The following is a 16,028-nucleotide window of genomic DNA, read 5'->3' as shown; positions in this document are numbered from 1 at the left end:
GGAGAGAGCAAGAGACTGAGTGTCTGGTGTTTGGCTGCAGTTTCTGAAGTTAGCCATAGCTTGTGTTTCTTCTTAACAGAATGGGCACATCCCCTGCCCCCACCTCCAATGTATCACACTGGATTACAGGGCATCAGGGAATAGCAATACTGATGATAAAGCTCTAGTTTTGAGCCTACTGCTTTTACAGATGTATACTGTTTGAGATGCAACAGCAGCCTCATCCCATGAACAAGAACATAGGAAAGCCCACTGAGCAGTTTGAGGTACAACTGCCCTCATTTCTGAAGTACTACAGCTCACTGTTTTGCCAGATCATGACTTTTTCTAAAGCCTGTAGCCTTCTTGTCATGCCTCGTCCAGTAATCCTGTCTCATCATTCCATCGATCTCAAGCTTTTCTTAAACTGCTTTTATGAAATGTGTTACACAAAAGACTGAGTCAAGTCCTCAAAACTTATCTGATATCTCCTACATACAGAAATCCTTACATACCACTCCTCTGGGCAGAAAGGGGATGCCTTTTGAATCCCACTCTTGTGGGCACAGGGACAGCCTTTTCACCATACTGGGCACCTGACTCAGTTGGAGCTGTGGAGACTGGGGGAAACATGTATCCTAGGACCCCTGTATGTGACTGCAGACAAAAGTTCCCTGGCCTTGGTGGTTCTTTAACATATGAAAAGTCCTATTGAGTCAGGACAACAGTCCATCTGGACCATGCAAATTCAGCATGTCAGTATATGAAGAATGAAAAAAAACCAAACTCAGAAAAGAAAACCTATTTTAATGAAAATGATGCTTCTGTTTAAAAGCAATGGTTTGACGTATGTAATGTTTTTAAATTTTAAAAAATCAAGACTTTTTGCAAAGAAAAATATTTGCAGGAAAAAGAATTAATACATGGCAATGGAGGAGTAGAGAAAATTTTGGTTTTAAGGATGCAAAGCTTTTTTTTTTTTACATCTTTAAACCAAGAGATCTAATGAATATGTATTTTAAAAACCCAGGAAGATAATAAAGCATGTACATAAACATTTAACTTGGGTAGTTCCATGATTGATGATACTTTCAATTTATTACCATCTCTGTTAGTGTCACTGCTTTCAGGAGAAATTCTCCAAAGTATGAAGAGCCACCCACTCAACTAATTCAGGAACCAGAATACTCCATTTTGGATTAACTCTAAACCCAACTGCTTGTCAGTTGATGCTGTCTCTTTCTAAAGGCTTGAAGATAATCCCCTCAATAATATAAGTAAAAAGAATAAACATAACTTGTGAAAAAAAGCTTCTAGAAAAATACTAAATCAATACAATACAGGAAAATGCATAAAAGAAAATCACACTATAGAAAAAACTATATTAGTAATGGAGAAAAAGTTACATCATCCTTAGAGTCAGAAAACGTACTATCAAAATGTGTCTGATGTAACTAACAACAGGAAGTGGAGGAAAATAGTAAAGTGTTAAGTCATGGAATGGCATTGGATAAGCAGAGGAGAAGTACAGAAAGCTTAGGAGAATTATGTGAATAAATTACTGAGACAAAATATCACAATATCAAGGACTAATTTAGAAAAAAAAAGAAACAAAAAGGATATGTCAAAAAAATTATGCATAAATTCTTTGCTTTCTGGGTTTTATGAGATGAAGTGGTGATGTTTTACAATAAGAAGAGAATGATGCATTTTCTAATCATATTAATGGTAGCTAAAAATAGGGATGTCTGTATATGTCTAACCTTGACACACAGCACAGTATTTCTAATCTCGATATATGGGGTTGAGTTTCCCTAATGCTCAAGGCAGAAACTGGCAAAATTAATGGCTGATCAATTTACAAAAATAACTGTAGATAAAGTGGTTGAGTGTCACATTTTAACAACCACAGAGACAAAGACTTGTTAGATCACATGAGCTGGAAACAACAAGCATGTGCTTTGTTTTCTTCTCCACAGCTGCTTTAGGACCTGATTACAATTACGTCAAAGTGACGTGAGAGGCTTGTCCTTCCTCCCACATTTTCTCCCAGCACATTTCTGTCTTATTCCTTGTGCCCAAACCAATACTAAAGGGGGACAGGGCCAGTGCTGTGGCTGACTGAGAAATGAGTCAATGAATATCAATAGTGGCAAAAAAACCTCCCCTGGAGTTACCAGGAGCAGGCTTATTCTGCCTGAAAGCAGCTCGGATCAGCAAGAGCCAATTGTGAAATTACGCCATAGCTGTATGGCGTTAGGCAAATCCCTTTACTCATAAATTAAATCACAAAATAAAATATTAGATTAGGTGGGATTAGAGGTAGGTCACCAGTGTACCAATAAATGTGGATTTGTCATGGTAAGTGTGCTAACCAGCCTTCTTTCAAGAAAAATACAGGAATTCTTGTGCTTCTTTGTGGAAAAATTTAAATGGAAGCAATAGAAACTACATCCAAGGCAACAAACTGCAAGTCTCAGTGGAATAAAGTTATGTGGTCAGATGGTCATTCCTAAAGAGAACCTTTGAGAGGATTTCTTAATTAAATTATATGTGCATTATAGTAAGAAGAAAGCTTCTGGAAGAGGAAAAACATCCCACACATGGCTCTGAGGGAGCAGAGTGCACATACTACCACAGCACTGTACAAGCTGGAGAGGCCGACTGGATTTCAAAGAAAGAAAGTGCTGTTTGATCCCACTGTATCCAGGAAGACAAGATTGTTGTGTATAGTCTTCATAAATGAGGAAGATGCCATAAAAACATTCCATTTTTGAATTGGCAATTTCTCTTCCAATAGAAACAACCCATCAATACTTTAAATAGGGCTTTATAATTAGGCCTCAACAAAATGAATTTGAGCTTCCAAGACATTTTGAGAATATTAAATGTTTGAAATTAGTATTTCATAGAAGTGAAAATGTAGCTTTTAAAATCATTATTTTACCTGATAAAAATGGAAAAAAAATTCCAAATCCTAAAAAACACAACAGCTAACTAATTTGGACTTCTATGTGCCTACTGTTATTACTAAGGGTGAAATATTAATAAATATAACACAGATGGACTCTATTAAGTATCTTGGTACACCAGATAAAATTATCATGCTGTGGGTTCATACACCCGTGAATATCCTGGCCAAAGGCTGATATCTTAGTAGATGTTGTATATATAACAAGTTCAGTAGGAATTCACAATATTTTAGGTATTTCGGATTAGGCACAATCATTTAGGTATTTAGAGTGCAAAAAATTGGCTTAGTCATTTAGAATATTAATATTGATTGCTTAAGACCTCCAGACCTCACCAGTCAGCAGGGTTGCTGATGTGATAGGTGATTAGCTTTAAAAGCAGTACTCACAGTGAAGACTTTCTCAGGCTGACCACGAGCGCGCATGTTCGTGTCATGAATTTGCTTCAGTATCATCCAAGCTTCATCATGTTTTCCAACCTAAATATTAGAACAAAACATTTCAGCACAACACACATAGAAATTAAGTTACTCAGTATAGTCCCTGAACCATCTAAATACCTGTTTGGTAGAGGTCATGATATAAAACAGAAATAATTTTAACTGGAATCTAGAAACCGTTTGGAAAGTTATACCTCCAGCAGGAACCGTGGGCTTTCCGGCATAAAGGTGAGGGCTACCACAGAAGAGACACAGGGCAGCGCACAGACAATCACAAATACTCGCCAGCTGTGGAACTGGTAGGCAGAGCCCATGCTGAAACTCCATCCTGTGGAAGCAGAAATTCATGAAATGTAGACAAATAAGGAGTATTATACGTGTTATCCTATATATGCTGCTTCTTGGAGATGCAAAATTATACCTATATTTAAATGAAGCCTGACTGATATATTTCCACAAATATCGATCATCTAAAAAATAATTTTGCACTATGACTTTTAGCCTCTTGCATCTGACTAGTCAAGCTGGAAAATGGCTCTGTTATGGATGAAAGACTTTCTTATGCAGGGATGAAGAAGCTTCTTTCGATTCTCTTAGCAAAATCTGTATTAAGGCAGTTATGTGAACCAAACAGGGACATCATCACCATGCATAAGAATACATATACAAAGAAATAGGTTTTTTATGAACAATGGAATTGGAGAGACTTAAAAATCTACACTCGTATTATATATTTTATGGAATTGCATAGCTTTCCTTAATATTAGCTGTTTCTACAAAGCTGATTTCAACACTTAATAAGAATCACCTATGTGAAACTGGAGGGCTCGTAGTTCAGCATTTTAATAAAATATCTGGTTGGTTGGTGTATTATCACTGGACTCTTGAAATGTTATAATTGTAAGAAAACTAAGAATTTATCTTAAGAAAGGGAAAAGTATTATTTGGGTAACTACCTGGCCTTTTATTCTGGCTTCAGTACAGTGGAAATTTTCAAGTAAAATTTTCAAGGATAACTTATTAAAAGATGAGTGGAAGATAAGAATAATGGTAAAGGACAGAAGACGTTACTGGAAGAAAATGAAATCTTGGGTAATCAAAGAACTGATGTACTGGGTTAATCTGATATATTATTTGCTATCTGATTTTTCTAGGCAAAAGACATGGTTGATTGAATCTGTCTGAATGTCAGTAAGCAACTGGAAGAACATCATATCAAATGGCCTTTTAAATAGCTCTCCAAGGGAGGTATTTATCTGAGAAATCTAAAGTGTGTTTTGGAATTTAAAGATTCTATGCTGTGGATCATAAACACATTATTGGAAAAAAAATTCTTTCTCATATTAAAGTACTTGCATACTACCACATGAAAAATCCTGTCAATTTATTTTTATTCTTTATCAATGGTTTGGTGAAACATCTTGCTGATCAAGATGTGAGAATGTATTTATTTCTGGTCTCCTATGAACATCCTATGTTTCTGAAATTATATCAGTTTGCTCTACAGCCTTGTTTAGCACTGCCACCTTTACCGCAGGGAGAAAGGGATAAAATCAGTAAGAGTATTGACAATGATCTTGGAATCCCACATTATTTTTTTCAAGAAAGGCTCCATATAGACATAGTTTAGTGCTCCAAATGTCCCTCCAACTAAACAAGGATGTCTAAAAGTTAATGTTAATTTTTATTCCAAAATAAAACCTGGAATTAAAATTTAAGAATAAACATGTAAACAAACCAAAATGAAAGGCATAAAAGTGTATTAGAATTCACTCTTCATTGATTTTTGGAAAATATTAACATTTGATTTTATGGGATTTCAAATCTTAAATAATATGGATGTATTTTACATCTAAATTGTGAAGGGAAGGAAATAAATAAAATGTTTACAGTGTGTTAATTAGGCAATCAGAAACCACACATGTGTTTTGGCTGTTGTAAACATATTTTATTCTAATCATTAGAATCATATTCTTCATTACATAATTTAAAATATAGAACAAAATCACCTGATGCAGAATTTGTAAAATGATACTTTTTGGTCTGATCAGTGAGTTGATCTGACTCTCTGGGCAGCTGTGCAACTGCTAGTGCTGCAGGGAAGGGAGCACAGGATGGGAGTTTTCATCTTTCAGAAAGTTCAGTATCTGTCAAGGTACCAGCTTTTGTTATTAGAAACTGTTCCAGAAATACACAAAGCCACCAGTATAGTCAGGTAATCTGCCTTTCATTGCTCTAGTTCATGTTTTATGGGATTGTTCTGTACAAAGGGCAGTTCTGCAGTAAATGAAATCAACCTGGCTTTATACCTGTTATAAAGCAACAGCAACATCTTGTGCTCTGTAGCTAGTCCTGGAAAATGCTGTTGGTAATTTATTTTTTAATTGTCATTTATTAATATAAGTGAACCGTACTACACTTAATTTAAAGCAATAGATGCACTGTTCATGCCACTGTCATTGTGACAACCTACAAAACACCTTTTTTACTCCTCAAAATACCTGAATATTTTGAATACCTCAAAATACCTCAAAACACATGTCAAGTGAAATGTTCATTACAGTTTTTATTGCTTTTATTCCATCTTTTTCTCTACATACTGTATTAGCTGCTGCAATTTATCTTGTGATTTAATGTATCTGCTGAATTAATGATAAAGGGGAATGTCAGGATTATAAAAAGCAATTTGTAGAAAAAAAGTCCAAGCTGCAACACAGCTTTCTGGAGGTTGCTCCTCCCATCTATTCCAGTGCTAGATCAGCAAAACAAATATATTTCAAATGCAGAGCAAGTTTGGATTTATTCCTATACTTAACATATCCTTTTTCCCAGGTCATGAGCTAATCTAGAAAATGGAGCCATTAAAGCAGCGCTGAATTTAGCTCACAAAGTGGCTTTCATTCCTTTTGTACATAAGTCTTGAAACTAAATGAAATTGTGTTCTTGGCTGTAATTCAATCTCCTTCTCCCCTGATTTATGGCACAGTAGCAAAGGCACAGCAGCCCTACATGGCTGCATTCAGTGCATTGCTCAGCAACCTGGAGCCGACCTTCACCCTTGCTCCCTGGCTATGCTGTATTTAAGAGTCATTAATCTTGAGAATGGGGACAAGTCCCAATGTTTTATGAATTGCAAATCATCTGGCCTAAATGCATCTTGGAAATAATGTACTGTAGAGCAAACCAAAATCTGTCATGGCTGAATCTGAAGCTGCTGCAGCAACCTTTGTGCTAAATACCACCCTCCTGCTTTCCTGGCTGCTGGAAAAGGCCAAGTGAATCACAGACATGGCAATTACTGATTACAGAAACACAGGAGCACACAGCGGAGCAAAATCAAAATGTACAAGATGCTAATCTATATCCAATCACTAATTTATGAGTTGAACTCAATGTCAACAAAATCTTGTCTCACAAAACAGCTCCATAATATTAATATATCAAATGGATATTTTAAAATTCTTGCTCCAAAGGAGAGAACACTTGTCATAGACTTTCTGAATATATAGAGGGAAACCTGTCCACATTAAGATGAATTTTATAAATGTATAGTACCTGATAAACAGCAAGTATCTTCAAGCACAAGGATATGTTACTACAGTAGATATGTTACTTGAGAGCAGATTTATGGGGATGATTTGCTTAACTTTCCACAATACGGGCTACAAGGAACATGACAGATCTCTACAGATTCATACATGTTACACTAAAGCCCAATGTGGGCAATGAAAAACACGGGTGCCCAGAGGCTCTATACAAGTACTGGCTGGCAAGGAGACGGTTTCTATATATATACTAGAGGAATAAGCTTACGAACACCTTTCTAAGACACTAAAGTTGACAAAGAAAATCCAATCAAATACTGTGATTTTATGGCATGGTTAGCTAAAGGCTGAGCATTTTGACAATTTTTGTTAGTCATTCAGTATGAATAAGAGGAACTAATTTCATGGCAGTGTCATAAATTGCCAAAACCCGAATTTTCATAGATTTCTGTCTTTTAGTAGATCAAAGTAGGGAGTAGATGCAGAAATATACTTTAAGGATAGGAGAGAAAGCAAACTAAGGAATTTACAGTAATTCATAGACTTCATAGATTCTTCTGAATAATAATTTATATTATTTTATAGCTTTTCTTATTTCTGTTTTAACACACCACCTTTGGTCAGAAGTCAGCTTTCTAGCCTTCATTCTCAATGTTTTTGTTTGAAATACTTACAGTAACTAACAAGCATGATTGCTCTAAATTGTCACATGGTGGCACTGTTACCGTACTCAAAACAAATAAAGCTTAAAACTATTGCAGGGAGACTTTTACTATCACATGCTGTTGTTGAGTATTTCCCAAGTCTAAGCTAAAGCAAAATTTTAAGTACTGGAAATATTTTGAAGCTTGCATCACTTAAATACCTTATTATTGCACTTATATTTTTTCTGCCCTGGCATTACCAAGTTTAACTGTCAGTGTTATCTAGGATTTGAGCCCCTCTATTGTAGTGCTACACATTAGAATAATGGTGAAATACTGCTGAAATTGAAAAAAAAGAGAAAGGTTCAGGTAAATTACGTAGCTGAGGAAGCTCTGTTAGACATTTTTACAAAACTGGATGAAAAACATTATTTTAAACCGTTGCAGAAATAATGTTTCCAGAGTTCTTCTCTGTTGTATTACTGTGAAATTCCAGTAGCACAAAATAGAACATTTGTCTTTTCTGTGATTAAATTATTAATATCACATGGGAAAAGCAGTGTTATTTTTAGCCTGTATAGATAGTTAGATACTCTACAAACCTAGTCTCAGCAGGTCAGCTGCTGGTAATTTCTGAAGAAGGAATTTGGAAATTAAATAGCCGAAGTGTGTCAGGCCATGATTGAGGCAACTTAACAAAGGTGTGTGGCTCTCTAGCCACAAGGGCAATTAGCCCTTGAGGATCACCAGTTCAGTGGGAGAAGAAAGTAGCAGTGTTCAACAGATGTATTTTGCAAACACATTAGACTCGGTCTGCTGGCACTTAAAACTGTGATGAGAAGGAACAAAGCATTTTCTAAAGACACATTTCCTCTGACACAGTGGAGGGGGTTTGTAAGCACAGACATGTAACTCCTCACTGTGCTGGCATTGATATTTATCTGAAGACCTTAGAAAATCAGGTCTTCAGTCACTCCAGTAGCAGTATCTGCTATTCAGACAATCCCTAGGACAGCTGAAAGAAGAACTGATCTTGCATAGAAAATAATTTGCTCTCAAATACCATCAAACACACTCTTGCACAGCACTGCAGTTTACTTTTCATTAAGGAGGAAGTTTGTGTATCCTCATACTTCAGACAATGGTATGGTATGATATGTTTCCAAAATTTGAGGTTTAGTAATGACAAGTCAGACTTTCATGTAATTTTATGTATGCTCTGCAGAATATCAACAGAGCTGTAGGTTTGTTTCCTTGACATGGAGATGCTAATATATGAGGCCTGATAGGAAAAAAAGAACCCATAAAAATGAGTTTTAAATCAGAATATTTAGAAATGCTGGCATGGAGGTAGGTGTGGGGGAAAGGTAAGGGAAATTTGTAAGTCGTTGTGTGCATGGTTTGAAATGGTCTGTCTGAAATCTGACTTTCATTTGGCCTGATATATGGCTGTATTAAGATGAGGCGATGCACAGTAGCCGATGCAGCCAAGAAGTTAATACTTAAAATGAAGAAGAGATGAACAGACTTAATCATATATGAAAATTAAAGCAGTATCCCTAATAGGAGAACTGCAGGTACCCAGTAGTCCAGTCATGTAATCCATCTAATCTTGGCAGGCGCTAGAAGTAGTGAAGAATGTCTAATTACTGGTCTATCTATGACTATGAAATAAGAATCTCTCTTGCCTCCCTAGTAGATAAATATTAAAACCTGTATGGTCTTGGAAACCAGTAGGCTTCTGCCACTACTGGGCCTAATGGGAATGGCACGCCTGTATCTTGAGCTGAACACAAAGGAATGCACTTCAATCTTCTTTACTGGGAAGGATACTGGGCCAACCAAATAAAACAGAGACATGAATAAGACAAAATCACTCATTATCCATTCATATTTTATGAAGTCTAACAGGGTAGAAGAGAAGCTATACAGAACCAGAGTTGAATGGTCAACTAAATTGACCATTATAAATTTTCTACATAGTCACCCTATATCCTCTCCTTCAGGGGACTGTCTCAACTATTCAGAAGTTATGACTGTTCCAATAGTTATAATGAACAGTGGCAAAAGAGTAAAGTGCATTCACAAGAAGCAGCTTACGGCATTTTCAGAATTGTTTCTGCCTCTTCAGCCCTTACTATATGACTGAGAAAGATACAGTAACAAGAGCATTTGCCTACAGTGCACAGAACTGGACAAATTCCATTTTAACTGATGTAAGGCAGTGCTAAAACACATTATCACCTCTCTATATAAATAGCAGGTTAAAAACAAACAAAAAGGTCTTGTCTTAGTAGAGTTTGCAGGAAACATTCTGCCTTGAATGGTAGTTGTAAGAATTAGCTGACATCAGAACAGTTGGCAGGAGATGAAGATTCCTCTGCCTCTTAAGTTATGTTTGTTTATTCAATTTAGTTTGTCTCCAAGCCACCACTCTCCATAACATCATCCAATCATGTGGCAAGTTTTTGCCAATCTGTAGTGCTTTATTGTGGTTTTCTGTGTATTTATATTATGCACCTCTATGTCCTGTTATAAAACAGGAACACTAATACTTACACAGGTTAAGTCTTAACTCAAGGCTGTAAGACCTCAGTAACACTGAAAAAGGGTAAAAATAAGATATTAATCAGAGCCAAAATACAGATAGTTTCAGAGGAGATTGTACTGATAAAATCCATAAAGAAAGACATTGACATGAAATGCAAAGCCATTACCCCGTAAGGGGCACAGGCGAAGATAGACATCAATTTTGTACAAAACCTTCTGCATGGTTTCTTGAGATACTTGCACCTCGTTCCTAAGAGACTGAGGGTTGCTATCCAATCAATACTCTTTTGACACAGGAGATGTGCTTCGCTGATGTGTGATTATCATACAGAATTTAGTGAGCCTTTCCTAGACTGATCCCAACTTCAACTATGCATTGCACCCATCGATATGACTCTTCATGAAAATAGGGGCTAAGAGTAAAGCATTCCACTTGGTGGAAAGGAACAAAAAATGCCACTCTTGAGGAGTGGAGACAGGTTTGCAGTGCTCTACTTCTGTTTTTTTAACTTTGGCCACTGAGAACTTTCCATTCTCAAGCAAGGGAGAAATAATGGAAAAGCACTATGCTAAGATGTCGTGCTGGTGTAATGTCTCCACCAGCCTGCAGGATCAATTGTGCTCCTTAGTAATTCTGAACACAATTGGAATGCAACTATCTTATAGGACTGGAAACCTGCCAAAAAAGCACTTCCACACAATATTGCAACATCTTGACGTAAATCATCATTAAGAGTTTTGCTACCATCCTGTCATTTCACCAGACTTCAGACACCTATTACCAGGAATTGAGCCTGAGTAACTTCAACATGGCTTTATTCTGAATGCAAATATCATTATATTCCTTGAGAAGTGGGCATATCCTCACTCATTACAGTCTTTGGTTAATGAGCACAGATTCTGAAAGCTTGCTAGGGCATATCTGTAATTTTCTGCTTAGATGTTGAATCAGTTTTTCTAAAATATTCTACTTTGTGCATTCTCAAAATACCTTTCTTCCTCTCTACCGCATAGTTTATAAAATACAAATCAGTGGAAAATCTCTCCTGAAACTTAAGTCGATTGCATACTCCTGAAATTTAAAAGGAGAAATACCATGTAGCTATTGAAATTAAGTAAATATGCATATTATAGGCTAGAATGTTCTGAATTTCCCTTATGTGTACTCATGGCCCTTGCTCAGAGAAAACTGCCCAAGACTTCTAGAAATGAGTGTAGAAAAACACAGGTAAACTTTTGTCCAGGGTGTAGATGCAAAACATGAAAAGAGCTGTGACATGTAATCAAAAGCTCAAATGTTTTATTTTCCTTTAAATGTCTGCTTTTGTCACATTTCTGCACGTAAATTAGATTTGGAAAATTTTCTCCTTGTAGTTAAAGATATGTTATAAAGCTACATCATATGGCACCATTCTCAGTCCTACGGAAGCCAATACTTCTTGATACTGCTCTGATGATCTTTCATATATACATTTTCAATCTTCCCAATGCCTTAGCAATGCCATTGACTTAGGAAAAAAAAATAATGCTGGGATGCAATAGGTCAGTGGTTTATATCCTTCCTCAATTTAATGACCACTAGACATTTTCCAAATGGATTTGTAGGATACTAGGTGGCTAACCAAGGCCTATGGAAGGAAGATATATTTGTCTTAATTTTTTTTGTGGCCATATGGTCTAGAAGCATTTTATGAAAACCCTGCTATCAAAAACCACAGCAGTAGCTGAATTTTTTTAGCTTGACAACCAGATAAAGAGTGAGCATAAAAACTGAAATGTATTTTTCCAACACAAACAAGATCTATTCAATAACTACATAAAGTTTACAATAGAGACTTAACAACTGTAAAGATGATGTTTTAAGTACTCAGATATAAACAAATAAATAAATAAAAAAGAATAGGCTACCAAGGGTTAATATGTAGCTGCAAATCTCATTACAAGGACTGTGGCACATAATTGATCTGACTGTTTGGCTGACTGAGTCAGTGGCCCCAGAGATTTATGTACTCAGGCATTTCTGCAAAGTCCTGGCTTGAGTCTGACTCTGTGCAGCTGTTCAATGAAGGCACTTCACAATCTGCAAAACAAAGAGCAACATCTACCAGCCACAACACTGACAACATCACAGGCTTGTCAGTCTAAGAAGAAAAGGTTCTGTTAAGCTTTCCAGAGAAAATGGTTCAAACAGATGCAATTAATATCGGAAGTGGGGGAGACAGCATGGTAAGAGATGCTGCTGTCAGGGCTTCAAAATATCATGGCCAATGTTGGCACCAAGACTGCACAACCAAATGTCACTAAAATGTGCTTCAAACTTCATATGAAATTCATTTGTATGTTACTTTTAATATGTGTTAAGTTTTTTACCTCCATTCTCCTACATGTGCTTAGTAGTTTCCCACTACTTTATTTAAGAATTGAAAAATGGTTTTGCATTAATTTTGAGGCATCTGTTTGGACCATGCTGCAGAGTACAATAAGACTAAATCACTGAGAGCAGACAGAATCCACTTCTGTAAGAAGACAATGTGAAATTGTCAAATGCCTGTGTAGTAGCCATTATGAACAAAGTCTATAAGGAAACACTTGTCTGCAACAAAATCTCTTCATATTGTTGTCCTACCCATATAAAAAAATACAGATACAATGATATCTATGTATTCTTGTGTGGTGCCCTTCACTGTCTATCCATAGCTCTGAGATCAGAAATGGTGCTATGTTTGGTGTGATGCGTTGTTGTAGACACTACTGAAAGCAGCAGTTAGATGTGGAAACTAATTGAAAATGTAAGTGTTCTTGTCCCGCTCCAGGACTCCCAGTGATTTATGTGCATCTGAACTAAGGATATTTAAATGATGGGCTCATGGAAAAGAAGGAAAGAGAAGCAATTAATCAAAAAGGACAATCAGTAAAAGGCACAATGAAACACTGCAGCTTGTGAAAAGAAAATGGAGCCTCCTTATCTAGCTTAACTTAGAAACAAAACATTAATTGAAATGCTGGAACATTATTTGAAGAATACCAAGAGGACATGTCTTTTACCAGTGATGCACATTTTACCTTTTGTGTGCTGCTGCAGTGTAACAACAGAATATCTCTGCAATTAAAGAAACTCTTTCAAAATGTAACTCTATTACATTTTTTTGCTTGAAAGATGTTGCAAGAAAAATATTATTTTCAATGAGCATTTCAGTGCTGTGCTTTGTCTTATTTCTATTTTTTGCTATTTCATTTGCCTCTTGTTTTCTCTCCTTTTTTTTTTTTTTTTAATTTTAAACAAAAAGGAGGAATATCCTATCACTGGGAGAGAGACAGATAGACTAAGCAGGTATTTTATGTGACCAAACGATTAGAGCCGATGTGCATTCTAGGAATTATCTTCTAATCTAACAGCAGTCAATTAAACAAACCTGGTCACATTTCTGACCTTACTGTACATTCTGTGGGGCCTTTCTGTACATACTGTGAACCATGGGTCAGAAGCCTTGAATTCAAGCCTCTGTCAAAGACTTGTAACAAAATATTTTTTTGCATTCTCAAATCAAGTACTAACGATTCTCAGTAAGAGCCTATCATAGTGGCAGTGGGGAAGTGGATTTGCGTATGAACAGATAGTCCCAGTATTTGAAATGCAATTCTCAAAGGGAACAATGAAAATACAATATATTAAGAATGCAGAGAATTATATTACATTCTTTCTTTTATACAGCTTCATGACTTCCTTGAAAGTCTAGAATAATAAAGGAATCAAATGTTTATATCGGATTGAACTAAATAATGTTTCTGTGGGAAAATTAACCAATATAAATATAACCTTGATCTCTTTAGCTGCAATTCCTTATTCTTTTATTATATGGCAATGACATTTTCATGAAACAACTAAGAGGGGGGCCAAAGCTTTCAATGTCTGAAAACAAATTGCCCCAATACTAAAAAAAAAAAATACTAACTTAAACATCAAGGGAGAAACAGAGAGTGGTAGAAAGCAGCAATTCTTCACCTTGCCCAGCACCAAAGCTGAGGAAACTGTGAATGGAAACCTCAGCCCAGAGCCCTCACTATGAAATCTTAATGCTTATCACTGCTCATTTTATACTGTTTTCTGCTGGCATCTTTGTAAGGTGTAAAAATAGAGTTGTCTTGGAAATACTAAGCACACAAACACTGTAAGGAAGATAAATCAGGTTTTGCCATATTTTTGTCCTCTCCTACAAGTATGAACAGAAAGAATATAGTCAGATGTTGTATTCATATACTCTGGTAAGCATGGATATTTGAAAAGACCTCAATGGAATTACTTTCATTAAAGTAGGCATGCTTTTCAAAAGTAACATAAAGTACTTTTCTTTGAGGAAAAGTGTGAACAAAGTTCCTGAAAAAAACCAATCCAATGTCATTTGCAATTGAATTTGTTAATTTTATTTTAAAAGCAACTGCACTGCAAATTGAAAAATTATATTCCAGTTGTATATGCAATCCATAGACAGAATATATTATTAAAGTGAAAGGAAACTGTTACTAAAAGGACAATCACCAAGTTCTTCAAAGCAGGTAGCTTTACATGCCATAGAAATAATACAGAATTGTGGTTGATGAATGTATACTGTCAGGTTATGTTCTAGAGGAAATTAATGTATTTTTGTATATGAACAATCACATGAATTTTTGATCTGTTGTAGACCAATCTCAAAATCAAAAGTGGTTTTTTTTATGATTTAACATTGAAAATATTAACAAAGAAATCTTATCAGATTAGAATCGTATTTGTTTCTAAAAGTGAAAAACAAGGTTAACACCTGACACTGCAGGTACTTCTGCTGGCCAGTCTAGACAGGTTTCTAAGGCAGCTTTATTGGTTTGGATGTAATTTTCCTTAAATTAAACTCAAGGCCAATTCACTGTGTGAAACTGAATTTTCATTAAGAGAAAGGCTGAGAAGTTGACATTTTTTATTGTCATGAGAATGACTGACAATTACTATGGTTTCTGCGGAAAATTATGTTTATGGCATTGAACAATGATGCTTAATGGCAACAGTCTGTTCACCTGTCCATCAGTTCCTCCACTAGCATTCTTTAAAGCCATTAAGCTACCTCAATCAAACATCACAGGAAGCAATAGTCTCAAAGATAACCACATTCTCCAAAGCCTTGTGAAATATGCTGCCCAGGCAGAGAAGAGAGAGTCACTTGGAAAAAGAAGGAAAAGGCAGGAGATACCAGTGGTCCCTCAGGGATGCTGGAGCCTACCTGGGGATGGGGACTGCAACACAGCCACCCCATCCATTGGCTTTGGCACTGATCTGACCCAGGTTGAAACGAGCTGCCTTCTCCCTGAGAGCAGCTAGGCCAGAACAGGGCTGTATTGCACCAGGGAGCACAGTGCGAGTGTGGACATCTGAATGGTTCTTATAGCAGAGTTCTGGGGGAAAGAAAGGGGAATTGTAGAGACTATAGCAGAAAGGGATCCAAAAAAAGCAAGGACAAACTAAAAGCACTGCCATGGTGCCTTGTAAGCAACATAGGGGAAGAGAGGGCAGAAGGGATTTTGCCAGGATCGAAAGGTGATTGACAGAAACCCCTAGAAAACCGAGCCTCATATCTTCTTTGCTCACAAAACAATTTGCCAGATTTTTACTGAACCTCTCCATAAAAAATTTTCTCTTTCACCCTTAACCTAAAATGCCAAGGAAAAGGTTATATCTGAAGCTCACTAATGAGCATCTTAAGTGTTCACTAAGTAGATGTGCTAAAAGCTACTTAAACTTCTAGGGCTTGCAAATATAAACATTGAAATGACCATATCAAACTCTTCATTAGAGCACAGAATATAAGAAACCTGATAAAGTGGTTTGTTTTGCTCTCCTAGTTAGATTTGCATAAGCAGCTCTTCTAA

The 16,028-nt window shown here is 36.3% G+C and overlaps 1 protein-coding gene across 1 annotated transcript in view; it reads right to left on the bottom strand.

Annotated features, from left to right (window-relative positions):
- The window catches only part of SV2C (synaptic vesicle glycoprotein 2C), a 116,125-nt gene that overhangs the window by 27,143 nt on the left and 72,954 nt on the right, over positions 1–16,028 (bottom strand). Inside the window, exons 5-6 of the mRNA XM_010392761.4 lie at positions 3,586–3,719; positions 3,341–3,430 (exon numbers count right to left, since the gene is read on the bottom strand). Coding sequence (XP_010391063.1) covers positions 3,341–3,430; positions 3,586–3,719 — 224 coding nt within the window. The remainder of the gene's footprint in view (positions 1–3,340; positions 3,431–3,585; positions 3,720–16,028) is intronic.

The sequence above is a fragment of the Corvus cornix genome, chromosome Z (genome assembly GCF_000738735.6).
Source record: "Corvus cornix cornix isolate S_Up_H32 chromosome Z, ASM73873v5, whole genome shotgun sequence".
Classification (NCBI taxonomy): domain Eukaryota; kingdom Metazoa; phylum Chordata; class Aves; order Passeriformes; family Corvidae; genus Corvus; species Corvus cornix.
Note: the sequence above shows the minus strand (reverse complement) of the source record. Positions and strands in the feature narration are given on the sequence as shown.